Here is a 26,828-nt window from a genome sequence, read left to right on the forward strand (position 1 = left end):
GAGTATAAATGAGAGTGTAGTGAGGAGAAAATGCATTTCCAATGGTAGTAATCCATGTAAAAACACTATAATTTTGCTTTTCTTTCCAGGTGATGCAAATGTTCAAGGGCTGCAGAAGAGATGACACTGCTCCTCACATTTATGGATTAGCACAGGCTGCCTACAGGAACCTGCTGACTACTCGCCAGGATCAGTCCATTGTATTGCTGGGCAAGAGTGGAAGTGGCAAGACCACTAACTGTCAACACATCATCCAGTATCTGGTTACAGTCGCAGGAAGCACCAACAGAACATTCTCCAGTAGGTTGGAAAGGATGTCCTCTGAATTAAAATAAATAAATAAATAAATAAAATTTAGCTAATATTATGATTGATGTTGTTGAGTCCCCCTCCCCAATAACAGCGTATGATCTTTATTGTAGCGGAAAAATGGCAGGCAGTCTACACTGTTTTGGAGGCTTTTGGGAATGCTTCTACGTGCATGAATGGCAATGCTAGTCGCTTCACCCACATTGTTTCCTTGGACTTTGACCAGGCGGGCCTGGTGACCTCAGCCTCTATCCAGGTACAGATAAGCACATTTATTAATTAACTCACTTGGACTCAACTGTTGAATTTATTCCCAATGAATAACTGATTTTCATTCCAAATCAAATTCAAATTTTATTTGTCACGTACACAGTCATACACAGTACGATATGTAGTGAAATGCTTGGACAACTGCTCGTGACCTAAAGAAAACAAAAAAGGAAAAGGCTATGAATAAGATAGGAAATAAATATGAAAAATTAAAAAGGGTAAATTTAACTAGGAAGGAATAAAATATAAATTAAGGTTAAAAATGAAATAACTGTACAACACAAATTAGAATGAAGGGTAAATTTAACTGGGAGAACAAGATAAAATATATAAATTAAAGTTGAAAATAAAATAACTGTACAACAAAATACACAATATAGAACTATATAAGAATGTATGAAGAAATATAAATAAATATATACACAATAACAGCAGCGTGATTTTAAGTAATGAAGTGAAAACAATGTCCAGAATGTCCAGACATAAAGTGGTGTATATTTTCACCAAACTCAGTCTTTGTTATTATGCTCACCTGCTCATAATATTGTATTTCTGCCATCCTTTCAATATTGTGTTCTGCCCTGGTCTTTCAGACAATGCTTTTGGAGAAGATGAGAGTGACAAGAAGACCAGATGGAGAGTCCACTTTTAATGTTTTTTACTATCTAATGGCTGGAGTAGATAGCTCTCTGAGGTAGGGATTAATACACTCATGTCAATTACTACCTAAATCCACTACAGTACTGCATTGGTTTTTACATAGATATATTGTAGTTCTCTATAATGCTGCCTTTTCTTCCTATTTTCCCTTTGATCCTAAATGTGTTCACTAATGTCTTGTAAGTTATTTATTTTTTAAATTTCTTCATTAGAACTGAGCTGCACCTTAACCACTTTGCTGAAAGCAGTGCCTTTGGAATCATGCCACAGACTAAGGTAAATGCATCCTGATACTAGAAGTTTGGCTTGTTTTGTCCAACCAGGAATGGAAGGGGAAAAGTTTACTTAAAGATTTACCCACCCAAAAAAGAAGCTCAAGTTATGTTTGTGTGAATCTGCCAGGCAGAGGATAAACAGCGGGCCTCTCAGCAGTTTTTCAAACTGCAAGCAGCCATGAAGGTTCTGGGGATCAGCGGTGATGAGCAGAGGGCCCTCTGGCTCATCCTTGGGGCCATTTACCACCTTGGGGCTGCGGGAACCACCAAGGGTAAGATTGCTTGAATGCACTCCTGCACAACTGCATCACCTATTGGAGATGACGTTTGTTCTGCTGTTATAGAACAGGCTCCAGTGACAAAGCAAAATGCTGTTTTTGATTTGTGCACACAATGAAAAATAATTATGGTGAAATTACCTTTGTTAGCCCAAATAGTTTTTGTAACACTTTGTAATTTGACAGATATCAAGCTGGCATTATCTCACTGTTGGCAACATGTGCTGTGTGATGCAATCACATGTAATCACAATGACTGAATAATACATTTATTTATACGTTAAAAGTACACAGTGCACAGCTGCTCCAATGATCAATAGCTGAACATTTAAATCTAGGCCATTGCAGAAAATGTTATACTTTAGATCTTAGCACATTTGCGTAGAGTGGGGGGTGGGTGGTGGTGGTGGGCTGGAATCATTCAAGACTTTGTGGTACAGAATTATTGCTGCCTTTATAGTATGTGGCTGCCAGTGAAGTAATACATTGTATTTTTTATTTAATCTGAACCCCTGTCGGATTTACCTTTATCATTCCTTACTGCATGAACATATTAAATAAACAGAGCACTGTTTGTGGTTGAGTAACTGAAACTAATGACAAACTTCTTGAATCTAATTGCTTGGAAACACCGTTGCTGCTCACGGAGAGAAAAACCTTGATCTAATTCTTGACAAACATTTATTTTGTCATAAAGATGCATTACAGGACTAATGGGAAGAGCAGTTCTCACGAACACAAGAACTTGCTTCTGTCTAAAGCTGTTCAAATGATGAAACCTAATGTAACAGATTGTTTTCCTTTAGAGTAATAGAACGGCCCTTTTGTCAGGATTTGACTAACTTTTTAAAATTAGATAGCTGACATTTGTAAAAGCTGTAGCTGCCACAAAGATTTTTATTTTAGGTGAGTTAATCATCACATCCTTTTTTTGTCATTATAAAAGGCCACTGGAAGGATAGAAAGGATAGAATTAACCATTTAAGTCCTTTCAAAACACAGATTTAAGTGTTTATTTATATTTAGCATTGACTTTTTGGTTGATGAAATTTGTTTTGTTTTAATTTTAACTGAGGTTAAGTGGGCATATTTACACAGATGAGCAAATGAAAAACTGTCCATTTAAGGATTTAATTGCTGTTGTAGTGCAAATAAATTAATTACCGAATAGCAGGATAATATACAACAGAGAAACCACAAAAAAATGTGATAACAGTGGCAATAGTGCTGAATTTTGTGCTTTTTGATACGTTTGCTCACTCTTCAGTGCCTGTCTGTAATTGCCAGTTACTTATGAGAATAGCTTGCCAAATAATTTGCAGTGATCCCCTCCAGCTGGCTCCCAATATTTCTGATGGCAGAATAAAGCAGGGAATAGTTAAAAAAAAATCAATAAATACTGTCTGTTATTGGGAATAAAAATTCTGAACAACTTTCTGCTTGGCAATACATTTGATTGGTGTCTTCGTTTTCAAAATGAATTCTTATGAAGAAGCAATGTCAGGGGTAGGAATAGGAAGTCATTGAGAGGCCTGTCTATGGGAATATTTATTAATGATAATAGTCTACAGTCTAGACCCTTTTGTACCAAGGGCCTAGTTTGCATTTTGGTTATCAAAAGGAGTAATAAACAGATTATGAAATAAATCCATTGGCAGTGTAACTTTATCCTGGTACACAAGAGGGCAGCAGTGATCTCCAAAACCTAGTTAAGGGACCACCTGAAATGAACTTAGTTTTCTCTGTATATTGTGTAGTGAACACTTACATCGAATAAGTATAGATAGGAGACTTAGCATACTCTTTCTGTGTACTTAAGAAGAAATATTGTACATATGTAATTTTCTTTTATTATCTTTAAAAGCTGTACAGCCATCTGCTGTTTGATTCTGCAATGTTCATTCATGTTGGTAAACCCACTTTGCTCTTTTTGATGTTTTAGTGGAATTTAAGTAATTGTGCTGCCTGGTATCTATCAAAGTAAATATTTAAATGCCTTTGCTTGTCTTCATAACTAGCCTTATCAATAAGAGAAGTATACAAGGCTTCTGCAGTACTGATGAGACAGATAGAGCCCACTACTTTGTCTGAAATCCCACAGTTTCTCTCTTAAGTCTTAGAAGATACCACTTCATGGTGGATTAAAACTGAAGCTGGCACTCATATCTTTATGTTAGCATCACTCAGCCGCTAGATTGAGGGAAAGTTAGTTTTCCCAACAGCAGTCTTTATGTAAATAAATAAATTATGTCCCCTAATGATAAATTTCGCTTTCATTCTCAATAAGATAAAAGGGGCAATTATAATTTCAATTTAATAGACATTTTTTCAGTATTAAACAATTGAAATAAGGTTTTTACTTTATAGGTGTGTGTGTGTGTGTGTGTGTGTGTGTCCATCTCCACAGTAGTTAAATGTATTCAGACTACCACCCTTTTGAACATGCTTTTAGTGCATGTTTTTATCAGCTGTGTCAGTGTCAGTTCGACCAGACACATAATCCTACCCTGTCACAGACAGTATTGTCACAAAGTCACCATGTGCCTGCAATAGTTGGCAGAAGGGCTAATGGAGGTTTTCATGCACGTGTCTCAGCTGGCAGGAAACAATTTGCACGTCATGAGTGGGCTCAGAAGGCAGCCTACCTGCTGGGCTGCACCCTGGAGGAGCTCTCCTCTTCCATCTTCAAGCACCAGGCCAAGGGCACCCTGCCCAGAGCCAGCACTATTCGCCAGGCTTCTGACGAAAATGGCACGGCAGATGCAGGTACTCCACGCCACATTTACCACCATATTCTTTACTCTTTATTCCTCACAGTACCCCCCTTTCTCCCTACCTTTTCTTTTTTGTCACTCTCATTCTATTTACACTTGCACACGCATATGTTGCTGCTCATCACTCAAAGGGAAAATGCAAGGGAGAGAAAAAGTAAAGCTTATCTTGGTAATGAATACCACAGCTTTACAATGGCTATTGACAGATAGGTGCGCATACTATGTTGGGACAAGCAATTTTGGATCCACTCTTCATTCATTGTCCCTGAAATCATAATTGCCTCACATTGATTTTTCACACGTGTTGGTTCATCAAGACTGCAGTACATTCTGAAGGGCATGACGACTCAGTTAAAGGTCTTTCACAGTAGGGATGGACAGAAATGACCTTTGTTTCTCCTTCCCTGCATCTCCCCTCATTCATGAGCATATAGTCATTGACGTGTGTGCACACATGAATATATCGCCTATGCAACAATAAACTCACTTATGTGATGGTGTAATGAATTATGAAAGCTTAACAGGTGGCCATTGCCTCTAGGCACAGACATGAGTATTCAGTTTGATTTGACCGTTTCCAAAACACCTGATCCCTAAATGACACTGCTTCAGAAAGACACTTTTGTAGGTATTTTCAATACCTTCTAACTCAGAAAATAATGTGTTTGAATACCATGGAAATGTAGTTCCTTTTTAAATCAAATGCTTTGACTATAGTTTCAGTAAAGCTTTTACAGTTCAACATGTTGACATTCCTCCTTCCTATTCAACTGGTTCTTGTGTTATTTGCTGATGGAGATATTGTGAATTAGCTATTGAGGATTTGTTCTGACTCTGTGCGTTTTTATATCAGCATTCAAAGCAACAGCAATGGAGTGTTTAGAAGCCATGGCATCCGGGCTTTACTCTGAACTCTTCACTACCGTCATTTCTCTAATAAACCGGTTAGTATTTCTTCTCTGGTGTGTTACTGACAGTACATTACATTTGTAATGAAGATGTCATGATTGTGCTGAACCGGTATGCAACAGAAAAATGTAGATGCCTCATGTCACTTTTAGTAACCATCATTTGTGTTTAAACAAGAATGTTTGAATGGTTTCAGAGTATTAGAGCCAGTTTTATTTCAGTTAGGGATATAGTGGCATGAGATGAGGTTATATCAAGAGGTTGTCAAATATGGCACTGCTAATGTTATGTGTGTGTATGTATTTACCATGTTTGCTTAAGGGCTCTGAAATCCAGCCAGCACTCCCTGTGTTCTCTGATCATTGTGGACACACCAGGCTTTCAAAACCCAAGGCTGGCTAAGCGTGAATGTGGTGCAACCTTTGAAGACCTGTGCCACAACTACACTCAAGAGCGTCTGCAGACCCTCTTCTACCAGCGTACTTTTGTTCAGGAGCTGGAGCGATACAAAGAGGTAATGCCATGTAAAGTATTATGCACCGTGCATACAAACAGCCTCATTCTCATTGTTTCTGCCTTCCTCCTACCCTTTCTCTCCCCTTGTCTGGTCCTTTCTCTCAGATATATCAACTCCAATAGAGTATGTGTACACACATCAGATACACTATCTGTTCTACCTGTCATAAGCTGTGACAAGTCAAAGTAGTTCATGTGTTAGACCTTCTCATTAGTGATGCCAGTCTTCACCGCTTCTGCCAAGATCAAAGTAAAGTCACTCACAGCTGCCTGTGGGAGAAACGCCCAGCTGCACAGCAGTGCTGTTGTTCCCTAAAGATCTATTCTACTTCTGTCCTCTTTAACGTTCTGTCTAGCAGGACTGGACCATCATAACTATGGGTGTAGTCATCCCATAGGATTTAGTGTTTTTGAGGACAAATAGAAAGTTTTCTTTCATTACTTACAGTTATGTCTCAATTCATTGCAACAATGTTTTTATTAAAAACTCACCTGATATCACACTGGAGTTACCCAGACATCCTGATTATATTGCTTCAGATACATTGCTTCTGAAAAAGGATCCTGGGATTTCCCACCCACATCCTTTGCATGGCAGAAATGGAGTTGGAATGAGATGAAATATTGCATAAATGCGTGTAGTGTAATTCTCTCTTGTCAGTACATCTTGAAAACATAAGAACCTGTGAAAGTGTCATTGTAAACTGGGTCAAACTCATTTAAAACGGCACACAGTCTTAACAATCACAGTGACAGGCAGGCGGGTTAAATTGTGATACACACAACCGGCACACACAGTATGCCTTTATATTTTTGAATAAATTGCTGTTGGGCGCTCTAGCTTTCTGGCTAGTATTTTTTTTTCTGTTTTTTGCGTTCCTCTGTACATGGACTCTCCGCAGCAGAGAACAAAAATCAGTGGGGAGACTTCACATACACAGTCAGCTTGAACACTGGCATCTGTCGTGGCCACATTATTAGCATGCCAGCATTTTCTCCCCTTTCTGGAGCATGATCCACTCTGTTACCATGCACTGTTACTTTATCTCTTAATCTTTATAGCTATAGCTTTATCTCAGATAATTTTTATCATGTGCCACATTAATCTAGAAATGACTAATGGAGCTGCAACCAAAATGGTCAAATCTTTATGGCTTAATAACAATGTATTTGTTCTTTTTTTTTTTTTTTTTTTTTTTTTTTTTAAACCAAGTTAAAATAGTTGTAGTTAACCTATAAAATGCTATTACATTTTGGAGCTGTGGTAAAATATAAAGACTTGAGACTGTGACAGCTGTTATATGCTAAAAAGCAAGGTACACTCTAGACAGGTTGCTAGTCATTGACATGGCTAACACAGAAACGGATAATTAGACATTCTCAGAACCAGGCCTATGGGCAATTTACAATCACCAGTGCACCTAAGATGCATGTCTTTGGACTGTGGGAGGACACCAGAGTATTCAGAGAGAACCCACACAGGAAACCCCCAGCTGGATGGTAGGTCTTGAACCTACTCGCTGTGAGGCAGCAGTTCTAACCACTGTACCATTGCCTCTCTAAAAATCTTCTGCTCTCTGTCGCTTTCTCATTTATCCTGTTAATAGTTCAAAACTAAAAAATATATATTTTGCTAACTTATTGGTCTATGACAGTGGGTTTCAAATGGCCTAGCATTCAAAATCCTATTTTTTGACATCATAGGTCATTAGTTTGTCAATCTCTTTGCTGTCCTCCAGGAAAACATAGAACTTTCCTTAGACGACACAGAAACCAGCACGTCTCTGTCTGTGGCAGTGGTAGACCAAGCTTCGAGTCAAGCACTGGTACGCTTGTTTTATTGTCTTTCTTCATTTTATTGTCACACATCTAACTTGCATAATTTCTCATTTCCCTTGGTTTTAGTACCATAAAATGTTTGATTTTCAGATGTTAATGTTAATCCCTGGGTACAATATATTGTTTTTTTAATTAAGAAAAAAATTGAATAATGTCTCTAAGCATCAGAAGACTTCTCTCTATGTTAGACTTGTTTGGCAGAGACTAGAAAGAGAGGGTGGGAGCAAGAAAAGAAAGGTTAGAGAATTGACTTCAAGAAAGAAAATCAATGTTTGGCCTTTCCAGCCTATGATCTGCACCATGGAAACAGAAATGGCCGAGTTTAGAGAGTCCATAGATCACTTTGCTGTAATTCCGATGTGTTTGGTTTGAGTGCTTTACTTTTTAAAGGGTCCCCACTCTAATGGGAATGTCATCAAAAGCAGTGAACTGTAGTACATCACACTAAAAACCGAAGGGTAAAAATAACACAGATTCTTCAAAGTCATTTCTAAAGTCAGCTATAAAGATCTATGCTGTTTAGAGTGCAAAGACACTTTGATCAAAGATTTTTTTTTTCCCTCACAGATAATTTTTTTTTCCTGTTGTAGCTCAGACATCTGTTATCACAAACAGCCTTAATGCTTGATTCATTGCAAGCCTCATAGTTGTCACATGTCTTCTCCAAACTGATAACCTGTTTTGTATTTGTAGTCAGCGTAGTGTGCACTGCTGATAAGGATGTCTCCAGTGCAACTTCTGATGGCTGCTAAAGCATTTTTTGGTTTTGTGGATTTGCTTCTTAAGCCACAGTTCCCAGGGTGGATTTAGACAGTAGCTACCTTTCTCATGAGCTTGAACAACAAGATGGTTATGCTCAATGTCTCTGACTTAAAAGTGAACGCTTCAGTGTGTTATGTATTATGGTGACATATATTTGGCATACCCTTATTCAACAATGACATGCTAATTGTGTAACTAATTGCATTATTTAAATTTTTCTCCCTTTATACTTTCCACATTTTCCCTATTTTAATTGTGTGGAATAAGTTAAAACTGTTATGACGGTATTATTGCAGTAAACTGCTAAAAGTATGCTCACATCACAAATGCTATTGAAACTTAAATTTCCGCTGCTAACAATATCTCCATGTCTGTGATACACTGCTCAGACTGGGAAAACAGAGGGCAAAGTATTTTCGCTGACATTTAGAATGGTTTATATGTAAGCAAACGCTCACTACAGAGGCCAGCACCAGGCATTTGAAGGATATTTTTTATAATTAATACTTATTGCTTTGTCATTATTGTTTGTAGGAGGTGGATAATAATATCTTAAATATATTGTGACTCATCAATATATTCCATTAAACACTAACATGAACTAGATGTTTATTACTCATGTTTGACATTCCTTTTGTAAAATCTTTTGCATAGAGGGTCATAAAGGTAAAACAGAATAGTGTGTGTGTGTGTGTGTGTGTGTGTGTGTGTGTGTGTGGGGGGGGGGACAGGTACGGACGGTGCGAACAGATGAGGCCCGGGGTCTGTTGTGGTTGATGGAGGAGGAGGCACTGCAGCCTGGGGGTTCAGAGGAAACACTGTTGGGACGCCTGTTTAGCTACTATGGACCTGCTGAGGGCGAGAGTAAAGGCAAGGGGAAGATGCACACACAGACACACATGCATAAGGTCGCACTAATACAAATAGTGATCTTCTCAGAAATGAACAGAAAATCCTTGTATTTTCATTTTCAAAAAGAATAAAAAAAAATAAAAACAAAGATGTTCATTAACATTATATATTGTATGGGTATATATAAACTCCCCTTTTGTTTTATAGTACGCTGTATTGTCTCAGTTTAAATGAGCTCATTAAAGCTATACTATAATATGGAATTTCCAAATCACAATATCTCGTTTAATTTGACCAGTTGCTGTTGTTCTGCAGAGCAGTCACAGATATCCGATTCATATGTTTCTTAGCAATTCTCTAACAATAAGAACTGAAGCTTTTAAAAAGTTCCCTAATAGAGCTAGAAAATGGTACGCAAATTGTCATTTTAGTACTCCAAAACAACAGCTGGTGGATTCTCATTAAAGCTACTTTTGGCTGCTCCCTTATTCACAAGGGGTCGCCACAGTGGGTAGCTCCACAGCTTCGATTTGGCAGATTTATTTATTTCTTTTTTTTACGCCCGTTGCCCTTTCTGACGCAGCCCCAAAGGGATTTGTCTCCTCCTAGCATCAAATAAGGGAGCTTTCATTTGCTAGGCGAATGTGTAAACCACTACACTATGGAGCCACTCAGCTTCAGAATTCTCATTAAAACTCTTCATATAGGTCAGATTTGAGCTCCTCTGTTTCGTCTATCAGCTCTCTGATGACCTAGTACATCATGCTTGTGGCAGACAGTTATATCGTCTATGAAAGTGGAGTATGGTTGGATCTAAATGTCTCACACTAAAACTACACGGATAAAGTGGCCCATTAAACAATAAGGTTTACTAGGAACAGACTGTTCATCATGATGTTTTTATCAGTAAAATCTATGCAGGTTTGTGACAGGCGGCACACACCAGACTAATTAGGATGTGATGAATTTACTTGCTTTGTTAAACTCATGCAGACAGTAAACCCCTTTCTGAAGTCTTGAATATGATTTTTCTCATTATCTCGCTGTATATGTATCTAATAGATTTTACACTGGATCCCCCATTTACTTTAGGTCACACTTTCCTGTTGAAAAGTGAAAAAGATCATAATTTCCTGCTGGGCCACAGCCATGGGACAGACTGGGTGGAGTATGATGCACGAGGGTGGCTCAGCTATGCCAAGCAGAATCCCGCCTCTACCAATGCTGCGTCCCTCCTACAGGACTCGCAGAAGTAAGTATCCACCATGCAGGAGTTGTTGTTCCTTGGTGTTGCAGACTTGAATTATAAAACATCACACTCTGAATTACGGCATCTCTTACAGAAAGATCATCGGCTCATTGCTCATGAACCGCACAGGTGGAACCACAGTTTTGTCCGGGTCTGTTGCTGGCCTTGAAGGTGTTTCCCAGCTGTCTTTGCGCCGGGCTACTAGCATGAGGAAATCCTTCGTCACAGGAGTAGCTGCCATCAAGAAGAAGTCTTTGTGCATTCAGATAAAACTTCAAGTGGTGAGAGCATAGGGTGTGATGGCTACTTGGGGATGTGGGGCACCACAAGGCACAACAAAACATGCTGTTGTAAATATGAGAAGTTTTAAATTTGTTTTTGACTCTACCTGAAGTCTTATAAATGAAGTAGAGCCGGTTGTTTAGCGACAACAGAGAAAACGACATTAAGCCATTAAGAAGTTTTGTTTTAGTGGCTGCATAGTGTAGCGGTTTACACATTTGCCAAACAAGAATCCTGTTTCAGTCCCTTGAAGAGACATTACTTTGGTGTTGCATTAGAAAGAGCATCTAGTGTTTTATGTTTTATTTATTATTTAAAAAAAATGAACATGTGGAGCTACCTGGTGTGGTGAACCCTTGTGAATATGGGAGCAGCTCAAAACAGCTGCTATTACTACTACTACTACTAATGCTGTTATCAGTACCACTACTTTTAAGAAGAACATATTTCTCAACAAGAGAGTCAAAAACTAAAAACCTTAACTTGTGCTTTATTAGAAGACGCTGCATTAACTCTTGACCTGTTCCCACCAGGCTGCTTATAATCCTGCTCTGTCCTTTTCAGGATGCGCTTCTTGACATGTTGCGGAGGTCCAGGATTCAGTTTGTTCACTGCATATTGCCCAAGGCGGATGCCCTCAAGGCGCTGAGTGGATCTCTGTTCAAAGGAGTGGAATGTGAGACTCAAGGGGAGAGTGGAGATCCTAGCTTAATGCAGCTAGATGTAGCCTTGCTCCGTGCTCAGATACGTGGATCTAAGCTGCTTGATGCTTTAAGAATCTACAGACAAGGTGAGGTAAAGCAAACATACCCCCTTGTCCATGTGTATTAAAAAAAAAAAAAAGCCTGTCAGATTAAATCTTATTCAATACCGGTTTTCACAGGTTACCCTGATCACATGGTGTTCTCTGAGTTCCGACGGCGCTTTGATGTGCTGGCACCGCATCTCACCAAGAAGCACGGAAGAAATTATATAGTGAAGGACGAGAAGAGAGTAAGTCAGTCACTGAGAGAGGGAGTAAAATGTACAGCTGTGCCGCTAGCCAAGCACAGTGAAGATTGATGATGTGAGGAGGCAGCTTCATGACCTGATCTCAACAGCCTGATGTCAGCAGCCTACTGACAGAGACATAAAGCTTCATCAGGGCTAATAGTAAAGACCTAATCAGCTTAACTTCATCACTATAATGCCTGTGAAAGAAGCTGATCAATATCAGGGCTTAGAAAGTGCTTTACTGCAAACAAAAATAAAAATGCCTATTTTTCTAAATGCCATGGTTATTACACTGTGACAGTACTGCTTTTGTTGGTTTTAATTTAAATTTATAAAAAATGTGGATGGCTTGAGCTTCATTATAAAGACCTATGAAAGAAACATGAGTTGAAGAGTAGTAGAGAAAAATACAGAAGTTTCTTTCTGCAGAGAAATAAGAAAGCAAGGTAGAGAATGTGGGTAGGGGTGAATATAACTCCTTTCCCCTGTGTCAGTGTGTTGGAGCTGAGTTTCTGTGGAAACACTGGCAAACAAAAGCCCCTCAGTATTCGTGGCAAACCTCTCTTGGTGTAATCTAGATGTGGTCTTTCAAAGTGGAGTCTCAAGTAGAGAGAAGAGGCTCAGACAACAATAGACGGACAGTATACACAGGCTGAACAGGGAGAGGGGGGGCTCCAGTGTTTGGGTTGGTGTAACTCTACATGGGATGTGTGTGTTTAGAGCTGCAACTAGGTCAAGAAAAACAGGGGATCATGATGAATAGACTAGGTGCAGGTGGATCTTAGGGGGCAAGTTGTAATTGGTTTGTTGTATTTTTTCTTTTGCATCCCGACTTGGTTTTAAAACAAAATCCAGAGTGAGAGAAGAGGAGAAAAAGTGCACTGTAGTTATTAAACATGACAGATAAGGGGGAACTGTAGACCGCTCTATTGTTGTGGTGTCAGTAGCACCACTGGATCCACCTTTTGAAAGGCTGAATGTGTGTTTGTGTGCATGTATGCATTTACTCAGGCTGTAGAGGAGCTTCTGGAGTCCTTGGATTTGGAGAAGAGCAGTTACCACATGGGTCTGAGCAGGGTGAGTAATGCCCACACATCACAAACAAATGAACAGCTTTAAAAATGTATTGAATAAACATTTGCTATGAATTGCTCTGCGTCTGTTTTGAAATTCTCACCACAGAGCAGTAGTACACAACTCTTTTTTTTATGACACTTGCTGTCTGGGGATGTGTGTCTTTCAGTACACCTGTTCCTCTTTGAGGCTTGTTTGCCATCCTTTATTGGAGACCTGCCAAGCCTTGTCCCTTCTTCAAGTTATTTAGCCAGTGGTTACCCAAGAGTCATGTCTCTACCTTGCCCATATATATTACCATATTTACTATGTTTTTTTCAGGCTATTGGAGCAAATTTCTCCTCTTAATGCATTCTGTTTTTCACCACAACCTTAGTATGATTTGCACAGTAAACATTGCTTCAAAATGCACATTAAATCCTATCAGCTGGAAAGCGGCCATCAGTCAAAATGAAATCAAACAGTAAAGTACAAAAGAGGGGGACTTATGCTCCAAGATACTGTACGGTGTGCATGGCCCTTTTATAAAACACATGACAAAAGAATGGTTTGGAGGCGGCTTCACATGGTGCCACACTTTGGAGTGTGAAATGGGCTCAGAAGTAGACATGCACAGTTGGCCATTCACAAAGCATTCCAGTGGTGTCTTGGCAACCTGTCTCACTTGCATGCCAATTACATGGGTGATCGTGGCTCAAGAGTTGGGAGTTCGTCCTGTAATCGGAAGGTTGCCGGTTCGAGCCCCAGCTTGGACAGTCTCGGTCGTTGTGTCCTTGGGCAAGACACTTCACCCGTTGCCTACTGGTGGTGGTCAGAGGGCCCGGTGGCGCCAGTGTCCGGCAGCCTCGCCTCTGTCAGTGCGCCCCAGGGTGGCTGTGGCTACAATGTAGCTTACCATCACCAGTGTGTGAATGTATGTGTGAATGGGTGGATGACTGGATATGTAAAGCGCTTTGGGGTCCTTAGGGACTAGTAAAAGCGCTATATAAATACAGGCCATTTACCATTTACACCAAACCAACTAAAAGCAGTGAATGAGAAGCTCTTGACTGGACAAAATCTGCCATTAGAGATAGCCACATGCCTGAAAGGAACATAGCTGCATAAAGCTACTACATGATGCCTGCATGCAATTTTGAAAATAAAAATAAAAGAATAACAGATTATTTTTTGCCTTGAGAGTTTTAATTAATATTCATTGATACCATTGAATGTATCTTTCTTTGCTACTGCTTTATAGATTTGCTTGCTAAAACAGTTTGATGATTCCCAGCTCTTGCTTTGTTAACATATTATATATGGATTTTGGAATTTAAGGAGCATGGACACTTTGTAGAGCGACCTTAGTTTGAGAAAGTGTGTGTTTGTGTGTGTGTGTGTGTGTGTGTGTGCGCGCGGTCATCCTGTCCATTTTAATAGCTTCCTGCCATCATATCTGGAATGTATCATGGTACCAAATCCTTCATGGGTATAAACAGGCTATGACATAATGTGCTTTTCTTTGTCTGTTTACCTCTTTTTTTTTTTTACCTTTGCCCTAGATTAGAAATGGACAAGGCTGATTGTTCGAGATAACTTAATCACCCGGGTTCTCACTTAGATAAGACTCACTTGACTGTGGATTAAACTGTTTCTTATTGATTAGTTGCTTCAGTGCATTAATTTACCTTTTAACTCCCCTCTGTTTTAACTGTGCTGCTGGGCTTGACATTAAAGCAGGGCCTCTAAATCTCATAATATCAAAAATAACCATAAAATTGTCTGAACTGTTTTACGCTTTGCTAATAAGCATCTGTGTATGATTGTTTCTTGTTATAGCTGTTCTTCAGAGCTGGAACCTTGGCTAAGCTGGAGGAACAGAGGGATGAGCAGACCAAGTGCAATCTAACCCTCTTCCAAGCTGCCTGTAGAGGTTACCTGGCACGGCAAGCCTTCAAGAAGAGAAAGGTATGCGGGATTCTATACTGAAATGAAACGAGCAGTCCAAATGTTGTCGTAATCTTAACTGAAGCCTAAATACAACTGTGACAGGTTTTTGTCAACAAAGTTTGAAGGGGAGAAACTTGAATGAATTCACTTTAATTGGAAAAAACAATGTAATTGCAACACACTGTCTATTGTTTTATTTTTAGTTTTTGCACAGCTGAGCAAAACGAAGTAGGTCAAGTAGGTGAAGGATATGCACTTCAGAATTGAGAGCCAATTTTAGATCTAGTTTGTTCTGTTCTTGGGGTAGATATAACCAGCCCTGCTGTAAATCTTCAGCTAATTGCAAATAGGTTCTCTGAATCTATTGGCTGTACCCCATCCCTCGTTGTAATCCATCCAATCAGCTTTCCCAAGGCGATATTTGATTGTGACATTTCCATTTCTGTGACATTTTATCAGTCCACTCCCCTGAATTGTAGCCTTATCAAACATGCTGCTGACTCTCATACCCATCCATTCCATCCATCTTCCATTTTTCTACCAGGACCTGTGTGAGTCTATCTCTCTGGACCTCATGTGTCCTCTTGTGATGTATAGAGCCCTGCAGTACTTTTCTCCCTCTATGATTACGTTGTACTATTTAAGTGAATGTGCCACTTCAGCTGGGCTGTGATGAACCAGCAGAAATGGAATTACATTACTTATCTCTCCATCCACTATGACATACTGTTAGGAAGCACGCATGTTGTTTAGTTGTAATATGATGCCAGTCAAACATTGTCAATTGTTACATTGTCAATGTTGTAATGAGGTAAATCAAATTGACCTTTAAAATATCTGGACTTTCAGATATCATATTTTGGTACCTTTCTTTTTAAATCAAATACTTAAATGTATGTTGGTCTAAAATTGGAACCCCAATACATTTTCTCTATCAAGTTCAGAAGTGATTATTTACACAGCAAAGCAGGGTAAGTGCCTGTTGCTTTACAATGGCTAGAAATTGAAGAAAATCAACACCAAGGATCCTTTCAAAATTGCTAGGCAACTGTGCAATTACAAAATCCATTAGCAAAGAAAATTTTTTTCCTCTGCCCTCTTTAGCCCCCTCCCTCCTGCACATGTATCTATAATAGAAAGATGAGACTTTATTTCATCTCAATTGTATTTATCTCAAACTCAACTTAGGTTGGCAAGGTAACATGAAATATGCAGTTATGACGCACCCCTCATCGAGTCAGGGTTGCAGAGGTTTATTTAAGCTGTGGACATTTTAATGCACATTACTTTCATATCCACAAACCAATTCATTTTGATTCAGTTCAAAAGAACTTGAGTTATTCCCAATGAAAGCAGACCACACAGCTAGCAGCATCCTAGGTAGAGATTAAGGACTAAAAAAACCAGAGAGTAACTGCTAGCCTGAGTCTAAGGGTAACAAAACTCTTTGGAGCCTTTTGTAAGGGCCCTCTACCGCCAAGGTGGTCATATAGCCTCTCTAAAACCATACAAGGCTAAATATTTCCTTCTGTTTCTAGTCCTTGAGTTAAGCTAAGCTAACTGGCTTATTACTCTATTCTAAACTTGCATTAAAAAATTCCACACTTGAAATGATATATGAATGGACGTCATGTAGTTATTGAATTTCTTTTTTTTTTTTCAAACACTTCAAAACTAGTCATAAAATACCAAAGCTTTTAATAATATTAGGTCAGTTTCTGTACTCAGCAGTGAGAGATATAAAACTGTGCTTGGTAGAGAAATTACAAGCAAGATGCTGTTCTGAAAGTGGCTTTGCAGCCCCTTGCTACCCCTTTTCTGCCTTTTTCTAACCAACAATTTATTCCCATACAGCTGTTGCATGCATGGTAAATACAGTCTCTCCTTGCAATAATTATCTGAAGGGCATCTTTTCCCCTGATTATCATTCTGTTTATATTATTCCTGATTCAATTAGTCAACACCAGACTTGGGGAGGATGCAGGGATGTGTCGAATATTGAGTAATTTCCATCTCTCTTTCTCTTACTGTGAAGATTTGCAGAGTGTGTTGTTGTCGAGTCTTAGAATAATCACTGTATAATAACATCGACTGGCACCCTTGCTGTTTCCCTGATATCCCTCTGCGAAAACAGATCTGGTCTTCATTGCCTCTTACACTGTTTGAAGTATCCAGTCTTAGCATGTACAGTAGATGGTAATTTGCCTCTGGAATAGTGCAAGTGAGTTCTGATGAAGCTCTCAGACAGCTACTGGTTGATGTATATGGATGTGACAGGAAGTCACAAGTTGCCTTGATTGATATTCTCTGGCATGTTAACCTTGTGAAGCTGTGCCAAGCCCATGTGACATTAAATGACAAAACCACAATTTTTCCTCTTTTTTTTTTTTTTTCTTTCCCCTTTCAACTGTCTCCTCAAGGGGACAACCTGACATTTTAAAAGTCTGTTATTTTGCCTCAGCAGGCACTTGCCATATTGGGAGCTTTGTCCTTCAGGTACCCTACAAATGTAGTTTTTAGAATTATTTGCATGGAATCAGCACACAGCTGAGCTCAGGCGGGGGATTCTACAGAATATCTTTTTCATTTGAAACATGCATTCCCATGGTTCTGAATCAAAGCGCAGATGATACCTTTATAGTTGCAGTTGTAAAGGTATCAGTATGCAGTGCATTGCTATAAGATATGTCTTTGGTTTAGCTTAGGGTTAAAAATGAATAATGTACAAAGTGTAGAAAGAGCCAGAATGATAAAGCTTATAGCTTATGTTTGTTTATAATGAAGAAATCCTCAGAAACCGATGTTGCTTCATTCCATCCATCCATCCATCTTCATCCGCTTTATCCGGGGCCGGGTCGCGGGGGCAGCAGCCTAAGCAAAGAGGCCCAGACCTCCCTCTCCCCAGCCACCTCCTCCAGCTTATCTGGGGGAATACCAAGGCGTTCCCAGGCCAGCCGAGAGATATAATCTCTCCAGCGTGTCCTGGGTCTGCCCCGGGGCCTCCTCCCGGTGGGACATGCCTGGAACACCTCACCCAGGAGGCACCCAGGGGGCATCCTTGTCAGATGCCCGAACCACCTCAGCTGGCTCCTTTCGATGTGGAGCAGCAGCGGCTCTACTCTGAGCCCCTCCCGGATGGCCGAACTTCTCACCCTATCTCTAAGGGAGAGGCCAGCCACCCTTCGGAGGAAGCTCATTTCTGCCGCTTGTATCCGCGATCTCGTTCTTTCGGTCACTACCCACAGCTCGTGGCCATAGGTGAGGGTAGGGACGTAGATCGACCAGTAAATTGAGAGCTTCGCTTTTACACTCAGCTCCCTCTTCACCACGACGGACCGGTGCAGCGTCTGCATCACTGCAGCTGCAGCCCCAATCAGTCTGTCGATCTCCGGCTCCCTTCTCCCATCACTCGCGAACAAGACCCCGAGATACTTGAACTCCTCCACTTGGGGCAGGAACTCATCCCCGACCCGGAGTGGGCACTCCACCCTTTTCCGGCTGAGAACCATGGCCTCAGATTTGGAGGTGCTGATCCTCATTCCCGCTGCTTCACACTCGGCTGCGAACCGTTCCAGTGCGAGCTGGAGGCCCTCACCCGATGAAGCCAACAGAACCACATCATCTGCAAAAATCAGAGATGAGATTCTGAGGCCACCAAAGCGAAAGCCCTCCGCCACTTGGCTGCGCCTAGAAATCCTGTCCATAAAAATTATGAACAGAACCGGAGACAAAGGGCAGCCCTGGCGGAGCCCTGTTGCTTCATTTATTTACTAAATGGCAACTTTATGCTCAGACTTTGCTGCAGGTATCTAATATCTAATACATATACAGTAAGTCTTACATGTATACAGACAATCAAACCCGAAATACATGTATAGAATATTTGGAAAAGAATGTAGTGTTTTTTTTTCTTTTTGTTTATTAACCTTGGTTCAAATTTTTCATTCACTTCACACTGTCTTACAGTTGTCACACCTTGTTAATGTGATATGAATACCAAAATATTTATCCACAGTGCTCATGTTGTATAATCTTTTGTTTGTTTCCTATTCATTATAGACTAGATATGACAAGTGAGACCTGTTTAATTCTTCTGTCAGAGATTTGCAGCATTTTGCTCCATGTTAAGGCTTTCACTGTGTGACAAATCCTAATTGGTCATAGAGAGTACCTTCAGGGCAAAATGTACCTGATGCTGAGAATTGTGTTGCTCTAATTGGGTTTGCCCATAATCTGCTGCTGCTAGAGAGCCTCATGCATAAGCAGCATGGAAATCGTGTAATACTTGGAATTAGCTGCCAAAATGTTTGATTTAATTAATCAAAATTAGCTTCCAGCCTTGGAACACACTCGGCGGAAACTCTCTAGTGGAGGTTGGCAAGTCCCGGGATATCTGCTTGCCCATACATATGCAATATAGCAGAAGAATGTAGTTATTTTCAAATATTGTTCAGCAATGGTGCGGATGATATGGTAACGGTAGAGTTTGGAAAGTATTTATTCCAGTGATTATATAAAAGCAGCATTTAGTCTGGATACTGCCTCCATGTGGTACCTGTGCAAACAATTTGTCTGCATTCAAGCTATTGGTGCTGCATATTACATGCATTGTTGCTGGTTCTAAGGTCATAATAGGGGATCTTTTACAGATACATTTGGAAGTAATTACATCACTTTTATGCCATTGACATTCAATATGAGTTTGTATTTTGTTGTGCAAATAACTGCCTGCACTCTCACAGATTTCTCTTTGGTGACTGACTCTCCATATGTGTGTTTAGATTCAGGATTTAGCCATCCGTTGTATTCAAAAAAACATCAAGAAGAACCGTGGAGTGAAGGACTGGCCATGGTGGAGGCTCTTTACCACAGTGCAGCCCCTCATTAAAGTGCAGCTCACAGAGGACCAGATGCGGAGCAAAGATGTGAGCAAACCTCACCCAACCTGTTGAATCTTTAATTCAATTCAATTCAATTCAATTCAATTTTATTTATATAGCGCCAAATCACAACAAAAGTCGCCTCAAGGCGCTTCATAGATACAGAGAGAAAAACCCAACAATCATATGACCCCCTATGAGCAAGCACTTTGGCGACAGTGGGAAGGAAAAACTCCCTTTTAACAGGAAGAAACCTCCGGCAGAACCAGGCTCAGGGAGGGGCGGCCATCTGCTGCGACCGGTTGGGGTGAGAGAAGGAAGACAGGATAAAGACATGCTGTGGAAGAGAGACAGAGGTTAATAACAGATATGATTCAATGCAGAGAGGTCTATTAATACATAGTGAGTGAGAAAGGTGACTGGAAAGGAAAAACTCAATGCATCATGGGAATCCCCCGGCAGCCTACATCTATTGCAGCATAACAAAGGGAGGATTCAGGGTCACCTGGTCCAGCCCTAACTATATGCTTTAGAAAAAAGGAAAGTTTTAAGCCTAATCTTAAAAGTAGAGATAGTGTCTGTCTCCCGAATCCAAACTGGAAGCTGGTTCCACAGAAGAGGGGCCTGAAAACTGAAGGCTCTCCCTCCCATTCTACTTTTAAATACTCTAGGAACAACAAGTAGGCCTGCAGAGCGAGAGCGGAGCGCTCTAATAGGGTGATATGGTACTACAAGGTCATTAAGATAAGATGGGGCCTGATTATTTAAGACCTTGTATGTGAGGAGCAGGATTTTGAATTCAATTCTGGATTTAACAGGAAGCCAATGAAGGGAAGCCAAAACAGGAGAAATATGCTCTCTCTTTCTAGTCCCTGTCAGGACTCTTGCTGCAGCATTTTGGATTAGCTGAAGGCTTTTCAGTGAGTTTTTTGGACATCCTGATAATAATGAATTACAGTAGTCCAGCCTGGAAGTAATAAATGCATGAACTAGTTTTTCAGCGTCACTCTGAGACAGGATATTTCTAATTTTAGAGATGTTGCGCAAATGGAAGAAAGCAGTCTTACATATTTGTTTAATATGTGCGTTGAAGGACATGTCCTGGTCAAAAATGACTCCAAGGTTCCTCACAGCGTTACTGGAGGCCAAGGTAATGCCATCCAGAGTAAGAATCTGCTTAGATACCATATTTCTAAGATTTTCAGGGCCGAGTACAATAACCTCAGTTTTATCTGAATTAAGAAGCAGAAAGTTAGCGGCCATCCAGGTCTTTATGTCTTTAAGACATTCCTGCAGTTTAACTAATTGGTGTGTGTTATCTGGCTTCATGGACAGATAGAGCTGGGTGTCATCTGCATAGCAGTGAAAATGTATGCTATGTCTTCTAATGATGCTGCCTAAGGGAAGCATGTATAATGTAAACAGAATTGGTCCTAGCACTGAACCCTGTGGAACTCCATAATTAACCTCAGTGTGTGAAGAGGACTCTCCATTTACATGCACGAATTGGAGTCTATTAGATAGATATGATACAAACCACTGCAGTGCAGTACCTGTAATACCTACAGCATGTTCTAATCGCTCTAATAGGATATTATGATCAACAGTATCGAACGCTGCACTGAGGTCTAGCAGGACAAGCACAGAGATGAGTCCACTGTCAGAGGCCATAAGAAGATCATTTGTAACCTTCACTAAAGCTGTTTCTGTGCTGTGCTGAGCTCTGAAACCTGACTGAAACTCTTCAAATAAACCATTCCTCTGCAGGGTTTAAGGATTTAATATATTTTTAAATGCATTCCGTGTCTGCACTATTCTACATACTGTCATCACTGTTGACATTGACCTCCAACATAACATAACATAACATGTATCTGATATAAAACAGCTATATTCTGTATTCCAGGAGGAGATTCAGCAGCAGAAATTGAAGCTTGAGAGAGTGGAGAAGGAACGAAATGAGCTGAGACTCAATACAGATCGATTGGAGAGCAGGGTGGGTCCCCCTGCCTATGGTAGTGCATTCTGGATAGTTTTTGGAGATTTATGGTGCAGTTGCACTCTTTATTTTATTTAAAGATTTGATTACCTACTTGCACAGGAACTGTGGCCAGTAGTTTGCAACTTTGCATAACACCCCGTGTGCGTCTGCCTGTTTGTGATCAGATCGCAGACTTGCTGGCAGAGCTCGCTGATGAGAGAAGCACAAGTGAGTCAGCATCCCAATTGCTGGAGGCTGAGACTTCTGAGAGACTGCGCTTGGAGAAAGATATGAAGGATCTACAGGCAAATAAACATGAAATATATATATATGAAAGATGCACACTTAAAATTTATAGTAATTCTGAAGTTCAGTTTATTATGACTGACATGCTCTGTGTGATTATTGACTGAATTTGTGCATTCCAGGCAAAGTTTGATGCCATGAAGAAACAGTTAGAATCGCAGGAGATGGAGGTGATGGAAGCACGACTCATGAAAACATCAGAGCTAAATGGGGAGATGGACATTGATGATGAAGATGCTGGTTAGTAGAGCAAGACACTGATATCTAACATTTGGTCGTGACACCAGAGATTGCTACATGCAAGATCGAATTTGAAGATAATTCGGAGAAACTTTTCTCTGTTTTTTTGAATAACATAGTCTCGGTCATCAGTGTTTTTTAAGCATTTGTTTTAAATTCCCTAATTAATTGCACCCTGCGACACTTTCAGCAGCTTACCTAAGCCTGCCTAATGGGCATGTCAGCTCAGGTCAGAAGCATAATTTACTGAACCACTCAGACCAGCATTATGTGCACAGTTTGAAAAATCTCCCTTATACTAATTGTAGCTGCAGGAATGAATGGCTTTGTTCAGCTGTTTCAGCAGGAGACATGGCAGTAAGACTTGGTCACATCCTGCATAATACTGTTAAGTATATTTTCCAAGTTTAGGATTAACCGCTAGGAGATTAGGATGTCCGCTCCCAGGCATACAACTAATTCTTGTTTCTGATTGGTCTCCCCCTGCTGGGAAAGAGAGCGCCTGCTGAGAGCATATTGTCCATGGGTCTTTTTTTTTTTTTTTTTATATCTGTGTTCCCACCTCCTTCAACCCACCTCAGCAGACAAGCCATTACAGAGCATATCAGAATTCTTAGATGAATGAGAAAGTAATCGGTGGGATCAGAGCTGGTGGCCCTGCAAGTTGTCATTATGCTATATATATGCTAATGAGCAGCACTGATGGAGGAGCCTGTGTTGGTATGTGAAGGAGAAGTGGACAGCCTCTAAAATGATAAGGCTTGGAAATGAACCTGAACCCAAATGTCTGTCTGGCTGCTGTTATAGTTCTGATAGCCTATGACAGCTCCAGAATTAAGGTTGCCTAAGAACTGTGGAAAGTGCCACTTAGACATGTCCTCCTCTAACTACTGTTGTGGTGTGCTCTGAATTCCTATCTCAGGTTTATTCAAGATAAGAGCTAAAACACAAAGCCTTCTTTGTAGTTTCCTGTTGAATACCTTGACCTTGTAAGTTCAGCATCTGATTAAGCAAAAGTTTTATTTCCAGAAAGATTATTTTATTTCAGTCTTTGAATGTGATAATCATCGCAGCCAGTGCAGTGCACTCCATAATCCCACGCATCCATCATGTCTGTGGTTTTTACGCCTCTTCCTCTGTGTACCTGGCTGGACCTGCATTAAAGTCAGGAAATGCTCAAATGTCACACAGACATTTTCTAAATTGCATGTCTTTCCTCTAGGAGGAGAGTGGCGGATAAAATACAATCGAGCCGTTCGTGAAATGGACTTTGCCAAAAAGAAACTTCAGCAGGAGTTTGATGACAAGCTGGAGACGGAACAGCAGAGCAAAAGACATGTAGAGAGAAAGGCAAGAGCAAATTACAACTTGAAATAATAATAATAAAAAAAAATCTAAATTAATTTGTCTCACACTTATAACATTTTAATTGTGGAAATGTAATAGTAATACTAGGTGTTGCACTTTCATTAAAGAATTGTGTGTGTGTGTGTGTGTGTGTGCTGCAGCTGGCTGATTTGCAGACGGATAATGAGGATTTGCAGCGCTCTGTGCAGCAGCTGAAGAAAAAGTGCCAGAAACTGACTGCCGAGCTGCAGGACACCAAGCTTCATCTGGAGGGCCTGCAAAGTCGCAACCATGATCTGGAGAAGAAGCAGAGGAAGTCAGTTCAACTGCCTGTCCAGTTCTCTTGCATAAACACACATTGCAGAGAGCATATAGCTCTTTTCTCCTCGGATTAAGCAGCACTGGTCTACTCGCCTAATGCTAAAGTTTTCTTTAATTTGAACAGTGACTGAGATGTTCTGTAATCTGTGGAATTGCATTAGCTGAGAAAATGACTCAAGACTTTAAGCACTTGAGAAGCTATCACTGTGGCAGAATGTGATCTCTCCCCTGTGGCTAATTGAAGATGCTCTGTGGGTGAAATTATTTTCGGCTGCGCTTCAGAGAGAAAAACAGAGAATTACAACAAGCTGACAGCATGAAACACTTAGCTGTTAAGTTCACTAACCATAAGTGTTTCTGCCCTAGACAATTGAAGAAAACATTTTGCACATTATTACAACCCAATGGTAAATTGATGGCTATTAGAGGGGGACAGAAGTGGAGGCTAAAATAGAACCGATGATAGCCTGGCGCCTCCCGTATAACAAAGTCAAATTCTCTGAGTAACATACTGTGCACAGAAATGAATGATGCAGAGATCTATTTCTGAGAGATCTTTCTTTAAGCTGATTTGTTAGTTTAGAGTTTAAAATATTTTTTTTGTGTGTGTGTGTGTGTGTGTGTTTTCCAGATTTGACCTGGAGCAGAACCAGGCTCAGGCTGAGGTACAGAGGGAAAGGAGCCAGAGGGAGAAGCTGGCTCGAGAGAAAGACATAATGACTGGTGAGATGTTTAACCTCCGCCAGCAGCTGCAGGTAGGCTTCTCTCCACTACATACTCCACATGTACTCTAATGCCCTCTCTTGGGGACAACATGTCTGATGTTTCTGCTCTCTGTATGATATAACTAGGCTGGTCCAGATGTATGTTTTACAGCATGCCTTCTGCCTGCAGGACAAGGACACTGAATTGTGTGGCATGAATGTAAAGGTGCAACAACTGGAGGCAGAGCTACAGGATTTGTCCTCCCAAGAGTCAAAGGATGAGGCCTCACTTGCCAAGGTCAAGAAGCAGCTTCGTGACCTCGAGGCCAAGGTGAAAGACCAGGAGGAGGAGCTGGATGAACAGGCTGGAAACATCCAAATGCTGGAGCAGGTACAGAGGGGTGCAAATATGGTTCAGCTAGGAGTTCTTCTTGCTAATTGTTGCATATGTATCTCTCTCTCTAATACATGTTTGTCTCACATGTCATTTATATGTTATGTCTTCAGACTAAGCTGCGGCTTGAGATGGAGATGGAGAGGCAGCGGCAGACCCACTCTAAAGAGATTGAGAGTAAAGATGAAGACGTAGAGGAGATCAGGAGATCTTGCAGTAAGAAGGTAGCCACTAATCATTCTTGCAATTTCTGCAGTTTTTTTTCTTATTTATGGCCTTTTTTTGTTGACTAACATTTACTCAGGGCTGTTTACTGCAGTACTCAGTAACACACTTTTTTCATGCTTGATTGAAAGCACAAAAAATAAGGGAATTTATGTTGATGATTTCTTTGTTGTAACAATGCTTCTGAGCAATAAATCTTATACTGTTGGAAAGCCTGTTTATTTCCCCTGAAATGGTGTCACAGTTGTAAGGAAAATGCATCTGTGGGTTTAGCACCTCAGTTGAGTATGTAGGTTGTGCCCATGAAAGACTTGCCAAATCTTTTCTGCCAGTGCCAAAGTGTTTATTCTGCTATTGACTCTTGTTTGGTGTCATTTATTGAAGTCTATGATTGAAGTCTGAAAAAACAACCTATTGGCAATTAAAAAATGTTTTCATTTAGCAAAAAGGGAACTGGTACTATGTAGAAAAGCCATACACAGCCTGGCATCTCCTGCTCATGATGGTCACCAGCTTGGTCACACACTGCTGTGGGATGGCATCCTATTTTTCAACCAGCATTTGTTGCAAGTCAGCCAGTGTGGTTGTGTTGGTCACTCTGGCACAAACAGCATGTCCAAGCTGATCCCACAAATGTTCAGTGGAGTTGAGGTCAGCACTGCAGACAGACCATTCCATCCTCTACACTCCCCAAATACTGTAGGTCAGGGGTGTCAAACTCAAATACACAGTGGGCCAAAATTCAAAACTGGAACAAAGTCGCGGGCTAACGCTAATATTTATTGAAAAAAAAATCTTCCTCTAGATATAAGAATGAATCTTTTCTTATGGACTCAAACAAGTTTTGCTGAAAAACTGAATATGGAACAAGCAAAGCTTAATACTAAACAATATATATATATTAACTGTATAATACCAGTAGGCCAGCTCTAATAGTAATTTGGTATGGCTTCGCGGGCCAAATGTAATTAGGCTGCGGGCCAAATTTGGCGCGCGGGCCAGAGTTTGACACCTATGCTGTAGGTAGTCTCTGATAAACCTCGCTCTCTGTTTCTCTGTGAGGAAGATGCTCCACCACACTATCACACTGCCTCCATCAAAAGCTGTTACCCTATCGGTGCAGCAATCAGAATAGTTTTCTCCACATCTTCTCTGCAATTTGAATCTATGATAGGTCCAGATTTTGCTTACGGCAGTCTATCTTTGAACATAATGTTCTTCCACATTTTCAGGTGCCAGTGCAAATGTTGCAGACACCAGTGCAAAGGGGCCTGACCATGAAGGGCAGTCATGGCAGGCCTCCTAGCAGCCCTATTAGATGGAAGTGTGAAGTCTTTTCTGGACTACCTGGGTAGAGAGCTATTAGCAAGTTTTTATTTTTATTTTTTATGGGCACAACCTACCTACTCAACTCTGCTGCTCAACCTACAAATGAATTTTCCTTACAAATGTTGCACCA

General features: G+C 40.5%; 1 protein-coding gene across 3 annotated transcripts in view; it reads left to right on the plus strand.

Moving 5' to 3' along the window:
- The window catches only part of LOC146699836 (unconventional myosin-XVIIIa-like), a 53,826-nt gene that overhangs the window by 8,799 nt on the left and 18,199 nt on the right, over positions 1 to 26,828 (plus strand). For all 3 annotated transcript variants that reach the window (XM_085469746.1, XM_085469744.1, XM_085469745.1), the window contains 25 exons: positions 90 to 300; positions 423 to 565; positions 1,173 to 1,273; positions 1,452 to 1,515; positions 1,642 to 1,786; positions 4,388 to 4,558; positions 5,420 to 5,510; positions 5,797 to 5,989; positions 7,731 to 7,817; positions 9,324 to 9,462; positions 10,537 to 10,696; positions 10,788 to 10,974; positions 11,540 to 11,765; positions 11,859 to 11,968; positions 12,980 to 13,045; positions 14,861 to 14,989; positions 19,753 to 19,896; positions 21,758 to 21,847; positions 22,018 to 22,137; positions 22,261 to 22,378; positions 23,601 to 23,728; positions 23,887 to 24,041; positions 24,678 to 24,801; positions 24,941 to 25,141; positions 25,258 to 25,368. In XM_085469746.1, the coding sequence (XP_085325872.1) occupies positions 90 to 300; positions 423 to 565; positions 1,173 to 1,273; positions 1,452 to 1,515; positions 1,642 to 1,786; positions 4,388 to 4,558; positions 5,420 to 5,510; positions 5,797 to 5,989; positions 7,731 to 7,817; positions 9,324 to 9,462; positions 10,537 to 10,696; positions 10,788 to 10,974; positions 11,540 to 11,765; positions 11,859 to 11,968; positions 12,980 to 13,045; positions 14,861 to 14,989; positions 19,753 to 19,896; positions 21,758 to 21,847; positions 22,018 to 22,137; positions 22,261 to 22,378; positions 23,601 to 23,728; positions 23,887 to 24,041; positions 24,678 to 24,801; positions 24,941 to 25,141; positions 25,258 to 25,368 (3,414 nt within the window). The remainder of the gene's footprint in view (positions 1 to 89; positions 301 to 422; positions 566 to 1,172; positions 1,274 to 1,451; positions 1,516 to 1,641; positions 1,787 to 4,387; positions 4,559 to 5,419; positions 5,511 to 5,796; positions 5,990 to 7,730; positions 7,818 to 9,323; positions 9,463 to 10,536; positions 10,697 to 10,787; positions 10,975 to 11,539; positions 11,766 to 11,858; positions 11,969 to 12,979; positions 13,046 to 14,860; positions 14,990 to 19,752; positions 19,897 to 21,757; positions 21,848 to 22,017; positions 22,138 to 22,260; positions 22,379 to 23,600; positions 23,729 to 23,886; positions 24,042 to 24,677; positions 24,802 to 24,940; positions 25,142 to 25,257; positions 25,369 to 26,828) is intronic.

The sequence above is a fragment of the Copadichromis virginalis genome, linkage group LG10 (assembly GCF_057382275.1).
Source record: "Copadichromis virginalis isolate Kocher_CV1m ecotype Utaka linkage group LG10, C_Virginalis_male_GT1.1, whole genome shotgun sequence".
In the NCBI taxonomy this organism is placed as follows: Eukaryota; Metazoa; Chordata; class Actinopteri; order Cichliformes; family Cichlidae; genus Copadichromis; species Copadichromis virginalis.